Source organism: Dama dama, chromosome 18, assembly GCF_033118175.1.
Source record: "Dama dama isolate Ldn47 chromosome 18, ASM3311817v1, whole genome shotgun sequence".
NCBI classification, from domain to species: domain Eukaryota; kingdom Metazoa; phylum Chordata; class Mammalia; order Artiodactyla; family Cervidae; genus Dama; species Dama dama.
Window position 1 is genome coordinate 100,725,600 of NC_083698.1, and position 16,771 is coordinate 100,742,370.

Sequence of the window (16,771 nt, forward strand, 5' to 3'; positions counted from 1 at the left end):
GTGGATCTAAGTTTAAGCAAACTCAGCGAGATAGCGACAGGGAAGCCTGGTGTGCTGCAGTACATGGGGTCACAAAAGAGTCTCAGACACGACTTAGTGACTAAACAACAACACGCATGTGAGATCAAAAAGGAGAGACAATAAAACAAACAACCGAATGGATATTGAAGCTAGGATGATGATGGTGGCAGTGCTAGAAAACAGAGAAATGAGAGTTTTAAAACATAATTAGGAAATAAAATCAAAGACGTGGGTAACTGATTCATCACAAGAGGCAATGGCTGGAGAGGAAGGTTTTGACTACAAGTCAGATGAATCAGGAGGACCAAGTGGGAAGATCATGATTTTCTTGACATTGGAGATGCCTCTGAGACAGAAATCTGACCAGAAACATGCAGAAAGCAGTGGTATGTAGGAGTCAGGGGCTCAAAAAAATGGACCTGGATGAAGGTAAGAAGTTGGGACAATTTCCATAATTGGAAGGATGAAAGTGCCTTCTTGAGCCCTTGATGACAGAATATACAAAGAAAAGATCACAGAACTGAGGACAGAGATCTGAGGAGCCCACTCACCTTGAATGTGGCCCTAAGAGATTAAATTTAATTAACTGATCAATAACACCAAGCAATACCGGATTAGTGACTATATAACTAAGTACTAGTAACAACTCTCTACAGTACTCCAGCAGGTCACCACATGGATGGCTACATGTTTCCTACTCCTGATGATTCTTGGGGTGTCTGGCTGCCCCTCTGCTGTGTGGAGAAAGCAACTGCCCACTCGCCACACAGGAGGTGAAGACCACGGAGACCAGAGGCCTGTGAGAAGTGTGCCCCTTTGACCATCTAGTCAGTCAGTCAGTCAGAGTTATCAGGGCTTCCTTTTGGCAAAGAACCCACGCAGGAGTTCAGTTCAGTTCAGTCACTCAGTCGTGTCTGACTCTTTGCGACCCTGTGAACCGCAGCATGCCAGGCCTCCCTGACCATCAATGCAGGAGATTCCAGTTCAATTCCTGGGTTGGGAAGATCTGCTGGAAAAGGGATAGGCTACCCATTCCAATATTCTTGGGCTTCCCTTATGGCTTAACTGGTAAAGAGTCCACCTGCAATACAGGAGACCTGGGTTCGGTCCCTTGGTTGGGAAGATCCCCTGGAGAAAGGAAACGCCACCCACTCTGGTATTCTGGCTTGAAGAATCCCATGGACTGTATGGTGGTTGGGGTCGCAGAGTCGGGCATGACTGAGCGACTTTCACTTGACCACTAGGGGGTGATGTGGATCTTTCTGTATAACACTTCAGAGCATAGTGAGCAGCACCAACCTTCCAGAAGTTGTCTGATACTTCTGGAAACTCAGGTGAGATCCTTTAGGTAGTGGCTGTGGGAGCGTGAGTAAGAATTAATCAAATCCATTGCACCTGCCTTCACTAATCAAGGTCGTTTTAAGACTTGCTTGGCCTCCAAGTGGCATGTATCCTGAATAAGATGTTTGCCTGAGTTATTTTCCAGGAAACTGCCGTAGTGCAGCAGAGCCCAGAGTCAGCTGTGTCTAGTTTCAGCCGAACTGGTTGAGACTGGTTAGAACCAGTGACCCTCCTCCTGGGGAAGCACAAGTGTCTGCTTGGGTACCTTTTGACCTCAGAGGACCCAAGACTCCACTCTCAGATCTTGCTGAGCACTTCTATGGTGAACAGGCAGGGGCTATAGTTCAGTTACCCCAGCAGAGAAGGACAATGCATGCACGTTTTGTTCAGTCACCCTTCCCCAAGCTTCCCCAGCACCCCAGGCTCCCAATGTGCACGTGTTCAGTAGCTAAGTCGTGTCTGACACTTTGTGACCCTGTGGATGTAGCCCACCAGGTTCCTCAGTTCATGGGATTCTCCAGGCAAGAATACTGGAGTGGGTTGCCATTTCCTTTTCCAGGGGACCATCCCAACCGAGGGATTGAACCCCCATCCCTTGCATTGGCAGGGCGGATTTCTTTACCACTGAGCCACCAGGGAAACCCATATCTCAGACCATCAGGTCATGCTTCATTCATGACCCTGTAAATACCCTGTGCCCCTTGCCTTTGCGGAGGCGGATTTGAGGTCTTGTTTTCCCTGGTGGCTCAGTGGTAAAGAGCCCACAGGCCAATGCAGGAGGCATGGGTTCGATCCCTGGGTCGGGAAGATCCCCTGGAGAAGGAAACGACAGCCCACCCTAGTATTCTTGCCGGGAGAATCCCATGGACAGAGGAGCCTGGAAGGTTACAGTCATGGGTCACAGAGTCAGCCCAGCGGGGTTGGGGCGGGGGTGGGGGGCAACTCTTGCTTGGCTGGCTTGAGAAGAAGACCTTACTTTGCTGCAAGCATCAGAGTCTCAGCAGTTTGGCTCCTTGTTCTTAGGGCAAAATGAACCTGGAAACAGTTGGGAGAATGATTTGCAGCTATCCTGGGATGACAATAGGTCTTGAAAATAGCAGGATATAATTTTACACTTCCTAATCCCCAGAGCATGTATCACAGTATACAGTACCAGTAGTTGTTCTGGTCATATGTAATTGATAAGTAAGTCAATGAACGTCATCACTATTTCTATTTCACATTGTGCTGAATTTCCAGCCTGGTAAAAGAAGAAAAAAGCGTGAGAATGAAAAAAGAAGGGGGAAAGAGTGATTATAGACAGATAACAAGTTAAGAAGGCACAAAGGAATCTAAAGAAGCATTGCATTTTTTATAATACCATTTAATAAGTTAACAAAAATGAACATAAAGTCAGTTTATTCCCATATACTAGCAATAGATTTTTATTTTTTTTATTTTTTTTTATTTTTTATTATTATTATTATTTTTTTGTCATACACTGATATGAATCAGCCATAGATTTACACATATTCCCCATCCCGATCCCCCTAGCAATAGATTTTTAAAGAGAGATCATTTAGTAACAGAAAATAGAAAAGATAATACACCTAAATCTATACAAAGATAAACAACTCAGAAATTTATTAAATTTCAGAGGGAGGCTTTTAAAATCTGAAACAAGTGAAGTTATATGCCATGATGATGAATAAGTTAAACCAGTACTAAAAGTATTCCAATTTCAGCACTATCATCTATGTATTCCCCACAGCACTAAACAAAGTCACAAAAGGAATTTCATGGAATTTGACAAAAGTAGTCAAAAGTTTAAGTGGAAAAAAGAGGAAAGAATACTTAAGATAATATTAAAGAATTACAAAGTGATGTGAATTTGCAATCTAATCACCAAATTATTTTCTAATTTTTTTATAACTAAGTGGACAAATGGAAAATCATAAATTTAAAATAGCACTATGCATATATAGGCACTTAGTATATAGTAAAGCCACCACTGCAGGTGTGTAGGGGAGTAATGCAATATACAAGTTCTTCTGGGACAAGTAGTTCTCCACAGGAAGAAAAATTAATCTAAACTCTCTTGCAACAAAAGCAAAAAAAATTCTAAAAAGATTAAATGCTTAAATGCAACATTTAAATTATTAACTATTTGGTAAATATTATAGAAGTATATTTTTATGAACTTGAGCTATGGAAACATTGCTTATAAAGAATTAAAGAATTCACACCCTCCCAAAAAAAGAATGATAGATTTTACTAAATAAGGAATATCAATAAAAAATTTACAAAGAGTAAAAACACAAGTCACAAATTGAAAAGATATTAGCATACATGTAAATGACAAAGTTTAGTATCTGAGATATATAAAGAACTGTTACAAATAAATGATAGTTAATCTACCAAAAATACGAGGAAAGAGCAATGTACAGAAAAACCAGTGGCCTATAAGTGTATTAATTCAGAATATCAATCTCCTTAGCAGTCATAAAAATGCAAACTAAAGCTATAGTGAGATACCACTTTAACCTAATAAACTGACAAAATTAAAAGAACAGTGCGTGCCAATTGACTGCTGAGGAGGAACGTTTGAATATAGTTGATAAACTGTTGTGGGACTATTTACTTGCTTAATTAATTTGGAAACCATTTTGTCTTGCTATGTAAAATAGACATGGTGACACTAAGGCTCAATTTTTACAATCCCAGGTATAGAGAAACTTTCACCTAAGTATGTAAAGAATTGTGTAAGAATACAGTCCTATTTATAGTAGCATTAAAATCTGGGTTAAAAAAACAAAACAACTAGGGTGCATGAGGTTAAATGGATAATAGATTCTGACAAACTAATAAATGGAATCCTACATATTAGTGAAACTGATTTATCTAAAACTACATGAGACAACATAATTTAATAACATAGGCATATATTGAATGGAAAAAGAGCATGGCCAAGAAAAAGAACTCCCACAAATAAATTTAAAAGACATACAACATTGATTAATACAAAATTTGCAGATTCTTACATAAATGAGAAAAACTGTAGTGAAAAGCAAGTGAATAAAAATATAAACTTCAGGGGTGTAGTTACATGGACATGGTAGAAAAACAACAATAAAGTCTATAAAAATAACACAGGGGCTTAAAAATTCTTAGTATTAATCTAACTCCTAAGCTGATTGATTCAAACAAGAGGATTCGTTTTATTGTTTCCCTAAATGCATTGCATATTCACCATAAATATTATTTTGCACAAGTTCAACATTTAATTTTTTAATTTAAGAGGCAGATTTATGATTTTTTAAGTGCAGTGGACACTATTATTGATAACAGCAAGCTATGTACTGTCTGAGAGGGAAGGGAGGAGGCAAATCTACAAGTTAAAAAAGGAAATAAATTGTTAATATGGAAATAACATTTATTTTTAAAGAAACAGTGAAAGAGTAGAATCCGGAAAAAGAAAATTAAAGCAGCTGAAATGCACACTAGTTGTTCCACGAGCTTCCCCTGCCCTCCCAGTCTATGAAAAGCTAGCCTCTCAAGTACATGGGGACTGTGATGACCACAGGAAGCCACCACGTCACAGGGAGGTGCTGAAGGGGGATGAGGCGCCTGAGAGGAGAATCCACGGCCCTGCTTCCTCCCCGAGCCAGCCATGTGCCTCGGCAGCCTGTGCTGTGTGGCTCTTTTACTCTGGGGAGCAGGTGAGGTGGATTTCTTGGCATCTAGATTCAGGACTTTCTCCTGCGGCTGCAAAATCAGCCTCCTTCAAGGGCTTTTTGTGAACTTTCTGTCTCTTTCCTCACAGGCTCCATGGACACTGAGGTCACTCAGAGTCCCAGTCATCTGGTCAAAGGAAAAGACCAGAAAGCCAAGATGGATTGTGTCCCCAAAAAAGGACATATTAATGTTTACTGGTATCGCAAGAAGCTGGAAGAAGCATTTGAGTTTTTGGTTAACTTACAGAATCAAGACATTGTGAAAGATACAGAAGTGTTCAAACAGCGATTTTCAGCTGAGTGCCTCCCAAACTCACCCTGCAGCCTGAAAATCAAGTCCACCGAGGCAGCGGACTCAGCTCTGTATTTCTGTGCCAGCAGCCAGTCCACAGTGCAGCACGTCAGCTCCTCCTAGAACACAAACTCACCGTGAACCCAGCTCAGGAAATCAGTGGTGTCGTAGGAGGGTAGGAACTAACAGAAACCCACCTTGAAAGCATTAGCCAGAAAGAAAAATCTGTAAATGGCCACACTGGAAGAGCAGAAAGAGAGATAGAAAACAGCTGGTGGGAACACAAACCCAAGGATGGGGCAGGAAGCTGTAAGGGGTCTCAGATTCCCCAGGTTGCAGGGTATCTGGCGAAGGAGACACAGGATGTGACCCTGATGGATTAATAACAATCTTTATTAAAACATGTAGTTCTGTGTTTTTCACCTGATAAAGCTGTGCCTTCAGGAATAAGGATAATCAGCAGGTCATCTGTCTTCCCTGGGCACCCTGATCACCCAGCTCCGCACATTCATTGATCCAGACCCAGAGACTCCTCAGGGTTCATCACTGCTTCTCTCAGCTGTCCCTGCCAGAGAAACCGAGCAAGAAACTCAGCAACTCCCTTCGTCCAGATTCCTATAATCATGGAACTTTTAAAAGCATCGTTGAGGCATAACATACCCACAACAAAATGCACCCATTTTAGGCACATATTGATGTATTTTGACAAGATTTTACACCCATGTAACCAGCATGACAATCAAGACAGAACATTTCCCCCTTCCCAAAACATCCCCCATGGTATTTTACTGAGGTCCTTTTAACTTCTCTCACTATTGCTTTGTATATTTTTCTTGATCGATCATGTCCCACACATATTTTGTTGAGGTTTTCTTAATTTTTCATAAAATCATTTTAAGAGATATATTATGAATGAACTTTTTAATACCCATAAGGAATTTATTTATTAAAATATTTTCTGTGAAGACTTTACATTTTCCCACTTTGATTTAGTCTTTACATTTCTCAGTTGATGTCTAAACCTCAGTATAGAGGTTTATAGAAAAGACCTTCTCCAGAAGTTAGTGTTTACCGGCAGCCAAAACTGAGATCAGAAAAGTAGCCTCATTTTCTGTGTGCCCAATTGTTAGTATTGTTCTGCTTTAAAGTAAAAGAGACTAAAGCAAGCATACTGTTAAAGTTAAGAAGAAATATATTTTGCTTATGAAAATAAGCCAGTGAGTTAAGAGTAATTAAGGGGAATATTTGACAAAACACATGATTTGCAAAGAAAATTTTGGTGCTGCCTCTCTGCTGGTCAAGTCTGTGAATACATTTCTTATTCTTCCCACTGGCCATTTCTATAATTAATATTGTTCAAAGGTCTGTACTACAGATTTACTGCAGTCTCTATCAAAACGCCTACGAACAGAACTAAAACAAATAGTTCTAAAATTGGTATGAAACCACATAAGACCCCAGATAGTGAAAGCAATCAAGAGAAAAAAGAACAAAGCTGGAGAGATTACAATCTCTGATGTCAGTGAATGCTCAAAGCTATAATAATCAAAACAGAATGGTGCTGGTACACAGATGGACATAGAACTGAGAGCCCAGAAATAAACATGTATGGTCAATGAAACTATGGCAAAGAATGCAAGAATATACAGTTTGGAAATGACTTCCTCTTCAATAAGTAGTACTATTAAAACTGGACAACTACATAAAAGAATGAAATTAGGACATTTTCTGACACCATACACAAATATAAAGTCAAAATGGATTAAAGACCAACATGTAAGGCCAGAAACCATAAAACTCCCAGAAGAAAACCCAGGCGGAACATTCTTTGACATCTATTGTAGCAATGTATCTTTTGATCTGTCTCTACAAAGGAAAGAAACAAAAGCAAAAATAAACAAATGTGACCTAATCAAGATTAAAATCTTCTCATAGAAAAAAAGAGAGAAAAAAAAACATTGTCGAAACAAAAAGCTGAACTGATGAATGGAGGGAAATATTTGCAAATAATAAAACCAGTAAAGCGTTAATATCCAAAATATCTTAACAGTTCAGGCAATTCAATTTAAAAAACACAAGCAACCCAATTAAAAATTGGGCATAAGATCTCTCATCTCCTGCTTTGTTGCCTTGCAAACAAACCTCTTCTTGCTCCAATCATCGGCATCTCATGTTTTGTCTTCCTGTGGGTCAGCCAAGCTGAACCTGGCCCAGTAGCATTTGGGATAATGATTTGCAGATATCCTGGCACGCCAGTAACTCCTTTAATAGTAAGATCTAATGTTACACTTTGTAACCCCCATAGCATCTACCACATATCCAGTATCTGTAGTTGTCTACGTCAAACATAGCTGATGAATAAGTAAATGAATGTGACCACAATTTCTAGTCAAGATTGTGCTGAATTTCAAACCAGCAGAACAAGAGAAAAGAGTGTGAATAAGAAGAGGAGGGAAAAAAGTGATTAAAGACAGATGGCAAATTTAGAAGAAGAATCAAAGGAACCTAGAAAAGTATTGCATTATTAACAACAACAAATTAATAAGTACTGAATTTAACATAAATATAAAAAGTCAGTTTATTTCTATATTCTAGCAACAAACAGTTAAAAATATTTTTAGGGAGAGACCATTTACAAATTCTTAAATTACATATAAAATACGTAAAACAGATTGATTAGGTAAATGAGACTTTAATACAGAAAAATATCAAATCTTAAAGGAAAACATTTTAAAAACCTGAAATAAGTGAAGATTTATACCATGATCATGAAAAAATTAAACCAGTAGTGTTTCTGCACTATTATCTATGAATTCAATGCAGCACAAAACAAAATCACAATAGGTATTTTCACGAAATTTGATGAAAGTAAACTGAAATTTATGTGTAATAAAGAGACTAGGGAAGATAATATTGAACAAGTAGAAAGTGAGGTGGTTGCTCTTTGAATCACCAAACCATTTCCTAATTTAGAACAATGAAAAAGGCATAAGAATTTACAAATGGAAAATCATAGACTTGAAAGGGCAGCATGCTTATATAGGCATATTATATATGATAGAGCCATCACTGCATGTATGCAGAGGAATAAGGCACTACACAAAATGTTCTTCTGGGACAAGCTGTTATAAAAGATTTTAAAAATTAAAATTCCATACATTATAAAAGAATTAAGTGCTTTAGTGCAACATTCAAAATGTCAGCTGTTTGATAAATAACTTGTGAGTTTATCTTTATGACCTCGGATTATGAAAGCGTTGCTTATAAAGAATTAAATGTGTACACTCCATAAAAAGAATCTAGACCCAACTAAATTAGAAATATCAATAAAAAACACTCCAGGCGCTTCCCTGGGGTCTGTTGGCTAAGACCGGATGTTCTCAATGCAGGGGGCCCAGGTTCCACCCCTGGCTAGGGAACTAGATCCCGCAGGCTGCAACCAAGACCCTGAGCAGCCAAAGAAATACATAAACATATTTAAAAAAATTACAAAGAGTGAAACACAAGTCACAAAATCAAAAGGTATTAGTAACAAATGTAACTGACAAAATTTGGTAACCAGAATATGTAAGGAACTGTTACGAATAAGTAATAGCTACCAAACCAGAAAGAAATATGGGCATAGCAGTGTACAGAAAACAGTAATGGCCTGTAAACAGAAAAAAAAATATATTCAACCTCCTTAACAATCATAAAAATGCAAACTAACATTACAGTCAGATACCATTTTATCCTAATAGACTGGCAAAAGAATTGTGCCAATTGAGTCCTAGGTGTGTAACACTAGAAAACACACTAAAATGTTCTTGAGATCTTTTGACTTAATTAATTTGGAAAGTATTTTGTCTTAGTATGTAAAGTTAACGTGGTGACCCTAAGGCTCAATTTTTATATTCCCAGGTATAGAGAAATATTACAACTTGGTTTATAAAGGAAGGTATGAGAACGTAGTCCCGTTTGTACTAGTACCAAAATCTAGAGGAAAAAACTACTGTGAATAAATTCAAGAATGGATAATAAATTCTGACAAACTAATAAATGGAATTCTACTTACTAATGAAATTGAATTATCTAAAATTATGTGCAAAACATGAATTACTGGCACAGACACACTATTGAATAAAAAAGAACATTACCGGAACAAAGTATAAACAGAATGAACCCCTTAGATAATTTCCAAAGACATAAAACATGATTAATAAATAATTTACAGATTCTTACATAAATCTAAAAGTGGTAATAGAAAGTGAGTAAAAATTTGATCTTCAGGATTATGGTTACCTAGACCTGGTAGAAAAGAATGATAAAATCTAGAAAAATAACAAGGACTTAAAAATTCTCTGGGAAAATCTACCTTCCAAACTGACTGCTTCAGGCAAGATCATTCATTTTATTATTTGTCTAGATCTATTGCAGGTTCATCACAAATATTTCTTTTGTATAGTTCAAAATCTGGTTTGTTAACATAAAGTAGCTGCTATGCCATTTTGTAACTGCAGTAGAAGTCACGATTGACAGACCGCAAGTGATATGGTTCATTGTCTGAGGGAACGGAGGAGGAGAGAGGGCAAGCTGACAAATTTAAAAAGCAAACAAATTATTCATGAGAAATGATTTTTATATTTAAAGAAGTGGTGGGAGAGCAGAGTCAGGAAACAGAAAAGTAAAGCAGTTTGGAATGCATACTGGTTGTTTCACCAGCTTTCCTTGTCCTGTCAGTCTATGAAATGTCCGAGTCTCGGGTACCCGGGACGGTGACCACAGGAAGCAACCTCGTCACGAGGAGGTGCTGAAGGGGGATGAGGCGCCGGAGGGGAAAAGGCGCTGCCCTGCTTCCTCCTGGAGTCAGCCATGTGCCTCGGCCTCCCGTGCTGTGTGGCTCTTTTTCTCTGGGGAGCAGGTGAGGCAAATGTACTGGATTCAAGTTTTAGGACTTTCTCCTATGGCTGCCAAATCTAGGGCTTTTTGTGAACTTTCTGTCTCCTCACAGGCTCCATGGACACTGAGGTCACCCAGAGTCCCAGTCATCTGGTCAAAGGAAAAGACCAGAAAGCAAAGATGGGCTGCATCCCCATAAAAGGACACTCTTATTTACTGGTATCACAAGAAGCTGGAAGAAGCATTTGAGCTTTTGGTTTATTTGTGGAATGGAAAAATTACAGAAGATACAGCTGTGTTCAAACAGCGATTTTCAGCTGAGTGCCCCCAAAACTCACCCTGCAGCCTGGAACAAGTCCACCGAGGCAGTGGACTCAGCTCTGTATTTCTGTGCCAGCAGCCAGGCCACAGTGCAGCCCGTCAGCTCTTCTTAGAACACAAACTCACCGTGGACCCAGCTCAGGAAATCAGTGGTGTTGTAGGAGGGTAGGAATTAACAGAAACTGACCTTGAGAGAGCATTAGCCAGAAGGAAAAATCCGTAAATGAGCAACACTGCATGAACAGAAAGAGACGTGGAAAATAACTGGTGGGAACACACACCCAAGGAAGAGGAAGGAAGCTGTGCAGGGGTCTCAGATTCCCCAGTTTGCAGAAAGTGAAAGTGAAAGTGAAGCCACTCAGTCGTGTCTGACTCTTAGCGACCCCATGGACTGCAGCCTACCAGGCTCCTCCGTCCATGGGATTTCCCAGGCAAGAGTAGTGGAGCGGGTTGCTCAGCTGGTAAAGAATCCAGTTTGCAGAGTATCTGGCAAAGGAGACATGGGATGTGACCTTGATGGGTTTCTAACCATCTTTCTTAAAACGTGCAGTTCCGTGCTTTTCATCTGGCAAGGCTGTGCCTTCAGACGTCAGGATAATCGGCAGGTCACCTGTCTTCCATGGGGACCCTGATCGCCTGGCTCAGCACATTCATTGATCCAGACCCAGAGACTCCTCAGGGTTCATGGTTGCTTCTCTCAGCTGTCCCTGCCAGAGCAACTGAGCAGAAAACTTAGCATCTCCCCAACCAGGTTCCTGCGATGGCACAACTTTTAAAAGCAACTTTGAGGCATAACACACCAAAACGAAAGGCACCAATTTAGGTCCACATTTCAGTACATTGTGACAAGTTTTCAATCCATGCCACCAGCATGAGAATCAAGACACAGACTATTTCCCCCTCCCCCAAAATACCTCCATGCTATTTTACTAAGGTCTTTTTGACTTCTTTTACCATTGCTTTGTATGTTTTTTATTGAATATGTCCAGCACATATTTTGTTGAACTTTTTTGTTTTCTCTAAATTTTTAAGACATGTATTATGAATGTACTTTTTAATACTCATATGGAATTTATTTATTAAAATATTTCTTCCAAGACTTTGCATTATCCCACTTTGATTTAGTCTTTACATTTCTCAATGGATGTCTAAACCACAATATGTTATAGAAAAACACCTTTTCCAGGAATTAGTGTTCACTGGCAACCATACCTGAGATCACAAGAGCAGCCTCATTTTCTGTGTGCCTGTTAGTATTGTTCTGCTTTAAAGTGAAAGAAACCTATTCAAACATACTGGAAGAGTTAAGACGAGATACTTTTTGTTTATGAAAGTAAACCAGTAAGTTAACTATATTTAAGGAGAATATTTGACTGCGAAGCACATGACTTGCAAAGAATATCGGTGTTGCATCTCTGCTGGTCAAGTCTGTGAATTCATTTCTTGTTCCTCTCATGGGCCATTTCTAGAATTAATATTACTAAAAGGTCTGTACTACAGATTTAATGCAGTCCCTATTGAAATGCCTACAACAATTTTCACAGAATTAGAACAAATAATTCTAAAATTTATGTGAAAGGCACAGAAGACCCCAGATAGTAAAAAGCATTCAAGAGAATTAAAAAAAAAAAAAAAACCACAAAGCTAAAGGTGTCATACTGTCCGACTTCAGTTAATATTATTAATACAGAGCTATAATAATCAAAACAGAATGGTATTGCCACAAAAATGTACATACACTTGCGAGTCTAGAAATAAACCCACAAAAACATGGTCAGTGAAACTATGACAAAGAATTCAAGAATATACAGTTTAGAAAAGATCGTCTTCAATAAGTAGTACTGGTAAAACTGGACAGCTACATAAAAGTATGAAATTAGAACGTTTTCAGACTCCACACACTTATATAAACTCAAAATGGATTCAAGACTGACATGCAGGCCAGGAACAATAAAACTCCTAGAAGAAAAAACAGTCAGAACACTCTTTGACATCTATTGTAGCAATGTATATTCAGATCTGTCTCACTGGGGAAAGAAAGCAAAAATAAACAAATGTGATTGAATTAACCTTAAAATCTTCTTACAGCAAAAACAAACTAAAGAGAACCGCTGATGAAAGAAAAAGATAATGTGCTGAATGGAAGAAAATATATGCAAACAAAATAATCAGTAAACCATTAATATTCAAAATATTTAAACAGTTCAGGCAACTCAATATGAAAAACACAAACAACACAATTTAAAAAATGGGCAGAAGATGTTAGCTACCTTCTCGTCTCCTGTGCCTGACCCGTCCCGGGACCGGTGATGCCGAGGCAGCTGCAAGGAGCGACAAACGGTCGGGGTTGAGCCCCAAGTGAGTTGAGGGCTCACGCTCTTCTGGCCCTATCCCCCGGGCCCGCCCCACTTGAAGAAATGAGTGGTGGACTGGCCCCAAGTAAAAGCACAGTGTATGTATCCAATCTGCCCTTTTCCCTGACCAACAATGACTTATATCGGATATTTTCCAAGTATGGCAAAGTTGTAAAGGTTACTATAATGAAAGATAAAGATACCAGGAGGAGTAAAGGGGTTGCATTTGTTTTATTTTTGGATAAAGACTCTGCACAAAACTGTACCAGGGCAATAAACAACAAATAGTTATTTGGTAGAGTGATAAAAGCAAGCATTGCTATTGACAATGGAAGAGCAGCTGAGTTCATCTGAAGACGAAACTACTTTGATAAATCTAAGTGTTATGAATGTGGGGAAAGTGGACACTTAAGTTATGCCTGTCCTAAAAATATGCTTGGAATACGTGAACCTCCAAAGAAGAAAGAGAAAAAGAAAAGAAAAAAAGAAAATTCCTGAGCCAGAAGAAGAAATTGAAGTAGAAGAAAGTGAAGATGAAGGGGAAGATCCTGCTCTTGACAGCCTCAGTCAGGCTATAGCTTTCCAGCAAGCCAAAATTGAAGAAGAACAGAAAAAATGGAAACCCAGGTCAGGAGGTCCTTCAACATCAGATGATTCAAGACGCCCAAGGATAAAGAAAAGCACATACTTCAGTGATGAGGAGGAACTTAGTGATGAAAAATATATGTATTATGTAAATATCATTAAAAAATTTTTTAAGTCTGGGAGTACCAAGTTCCCTTGAGACTAAAAATTACTTTTAGAATTTGAACATAAGAACACTTAGTACCAAATACTTTTTTACTTTAGATAGTTGATAGGAAATGGTAATTTTATAGTATCATGTTTATCTTGCATCAAGATTTGCTAATAATCATTAATCTTTAGAACAGTTCATTTGAATAAAAAAAAAAATGTAATACTATCATAACAATGCTATCCCAAGAAGAAAGTGAAAGTCGCTCAGTCATGTCTGACTCTTTGTGACCCCATGGACTATACAGCTCATGGAATTCTCCAGGCCAGAAATACCGGAGTGGGTGGTTTTTCCCTTCTCCAAGGGATCTTTCGAACCCAGGTCTCCCGCATTGCAGGCGTATTCTTTACCAGCTGAGCCAGAAAGGTAGATAGTAAAAAGATTTGAGAAGTTCATTATAAAAGTTTATTCATAATTGGCTTATATAAAAACTTTTGAAATAAATTTCATCTTTAAAACAAACAAATAAACAATAAATAAATAAATAAAAATGGGCAGAAGATCTGTCATCTCTTTGCTTAATTGCCTTGCAAATAAACCACTTCCCTGATGCAAACGGGCTTCCCTTGTGGCTCAGCTGGTAAAGAATCTGCCTGCAATGCAGGAGACCCCAGTTCATTTCCTGGGTTGGGAAGATCTGCTGGAGAAGGTATAGGCTACCCACTCAAGTATTCTTGGGCTTCCCTGGAGGCTCAGCTGGTAAAGAATTCACCTGCAATGTGGGAGACCTGGGTTTGACCCCTGGGTTAGGAAGATCCCCTAGAGAAGGGAACTGCTACCCACTCCACTATTCTGGCCTGGAGAATTCCAAGGGCTGTATAGTCCACGGGGTCGTAAAGAGTCGGACACGACTGAGAGACTTTCACTTTCACTTTCTGCTGCAAACCTGGGCGTCTAGTGTTTTGGATTCATGTGGGTCAGCCAAGATGAACCTGGGCCAATAACAGTTGGGAAAGTGATGTGCTTTCCAGGTGGCACTAGTGGTAAAGAACCTGCCTGCCAGTGCAGGAGATGTAAGGGACACACGTTTGATCTCTGGGTAGGGAAGATCCCCTGGAGGAGGGCAACGCAACCCACCCCAGTATTCTTGCCTGGAGAATTCCATGGGCAGAGGAGCCTGGCAGGCTACAGTCCATGGGTGGCAAAGAGTCAGACACGACTATCACTGTCACTTTCACCTTGGCATGTGGCTAACTCCTTTAATAGCAGGATGCAATCTCATACCTTATAACCCTCATAGCATCTACCACATATTTAGCACCTGTAGTTCTCCAAGTCAAATATAACTGATAAATAAGTAAATGAATGGCACTAGTATTTCTAATGAAGATTTTGCCAAATTCTGGCCCGTAGAACAAGAAAAAAGGCTGAAAATGAGAAAAGGAGGGGAAGATAAGTTTTAAAAGACAGAAGGCAAGATTAGAAGAAGAACCAAAGGAATCTAAAGAAGCATTGCATTATTAATAATGACAGATTTAATAAGTTTATTGAATTTAATATAAATATAAAAAGTTTATTCCAGATATTATCAACAGTTAAAATATTTTTTAAAGAGAGATCATTTAAAAATTCTAATGTAACATATAACATACATAAAAACAAATCTATTAGGCAAATGAGACTAATTCAGAGAAGGATTAAATTTTAAAGGAAAACATTTTAAAAATCTGAAATAAGTGAAAATATATACCATGATCATGAATAAATAAAACCAATGGTAAAGTGAAGTGAAAGTGAAGTCGCTCAGTCGTGTCCAACTCTTTGCAACGCCATGGACTGTAGCCTACCAGGCTCCTCTGTCCATGGAATTTTCCAGGCAAGAGTACTGGAGTGGGTTGCCATTTCCTTCTCCAGGGGATCTTCCCAACCCAGGGATCGAACCCAGGTCTCCTGCATTGCAGGCAGACATTTTACCGTCTGAGCCACCAGGGAAGCCTATAGAGTATTCCTAATTCTGCACTATCATCTGTTTGTTCAGGGCTGATCAAAATCCCAAAAGATATTTTCATGAAATTTAATGAAAGTCATCTGAAATTTAAGTGGACAACACAGAGAATAGAGAAAATAATGTTGAACAGAGACAAAGTACGGTGATTTCTCCTTGAATTATCAAATCATTTCTTAATTTAGGATAATGAAAAAGGCATAAAAAAAACAGACAAACGAAAATCATGGATTTAAAAGGGGGAGCATGTTTAAGTAGGCATTTTATATATGATAGAGCCAGAGCTGGAGGTATGCAGGGGAATAATGCAATGTTCTTCTGGGACAAGCTGTTATCCACAGAAACAAGTATGGATTTAAATTCATTTTCACAGCCTAAGCAAAAATAATCTTTATTAAAGAATCAAATGCTTACACGTAACTTTAAAATGTTAGCTGTCTAGTAAATAACTTGTAAATATATCTTAATGATCTTGGGGTACAAGAGCATAATTACAAAGAATTAAATGCATACCCTCCCCAAAGAGAATGTAGATTCAACAAAGTTAGGAATACCAGCTTAAAAAAAGGCATTACAAAGAGTGAAGGACAAGCACAGATTGAACAGATATTAGCAGCACATGTAACTGACAAAGTTTGCTACCAGGAATATGTAAGGAATAAGTAATAGCTGAACATTCAAAAAGAAATATGGGCAAAAGACAGTGTACTAAAAACACTAGCAGCCTATAAACAGAAAAAATATATTCAATCAAAAAGCAAAAGAATTCCAGAGAAAGGTCTACTTCTGCTTCACTGACTACGCTAAAGCCTTTGACTGTGTGGATCACAACAAACCGGAAAATTCTGAAAGAGATAGGAACACCAGACCACCTGATCTGCCTCCTGAGAAACCTGTATGCCTGTCAAGAAGCAACAGTTAGAACTGGACATGGAATAACAGACTGGTTGAAAATTGGGAGAGGAGTACATCAAGGCTGTAGATTGTCACCTTGCTTATTTAACTTATATGCAGAGTACATCATGTGAAACACTGGGCTGGATGAAGTACAAGCTGGAATCAAAATTTCTGGGAGAAATATCAATAACCTCAGATATGCAGATGACACCA

At 38.7% G+C, this 16,771-nt stretch overlaps 1 pseudogene and 1 gene segment (V, D, J or C); both read left to right on the forward strand.

Annotated features, from left to right (window-relative positions):
• The first annotated feature begins 4,994 nt into the window (after positions 1-4,994).
• Positions 4,995-5,490, forward strand: LOC133073081 (T cell receptor beta variable 16-like). The segment is given in 2 exon segments: positions 4,995-5,060; positions 5,165-5,490. Coding segments are annotated over 2 exon segments (375 nt in total).
• A 7,493-nt stretch (positions 5,491-12,983) lies between these two features.
• LOC133073082 (zinc finger CCHC-type and RNA-binding motif-containing protein 1-like) lies at positions 12,984-14,697 on the forward strand (annotated as a pseudogene).
• The last annotated feature ends 2,074 nt before the right edge of the window (positions 14,698-16,771 follow it).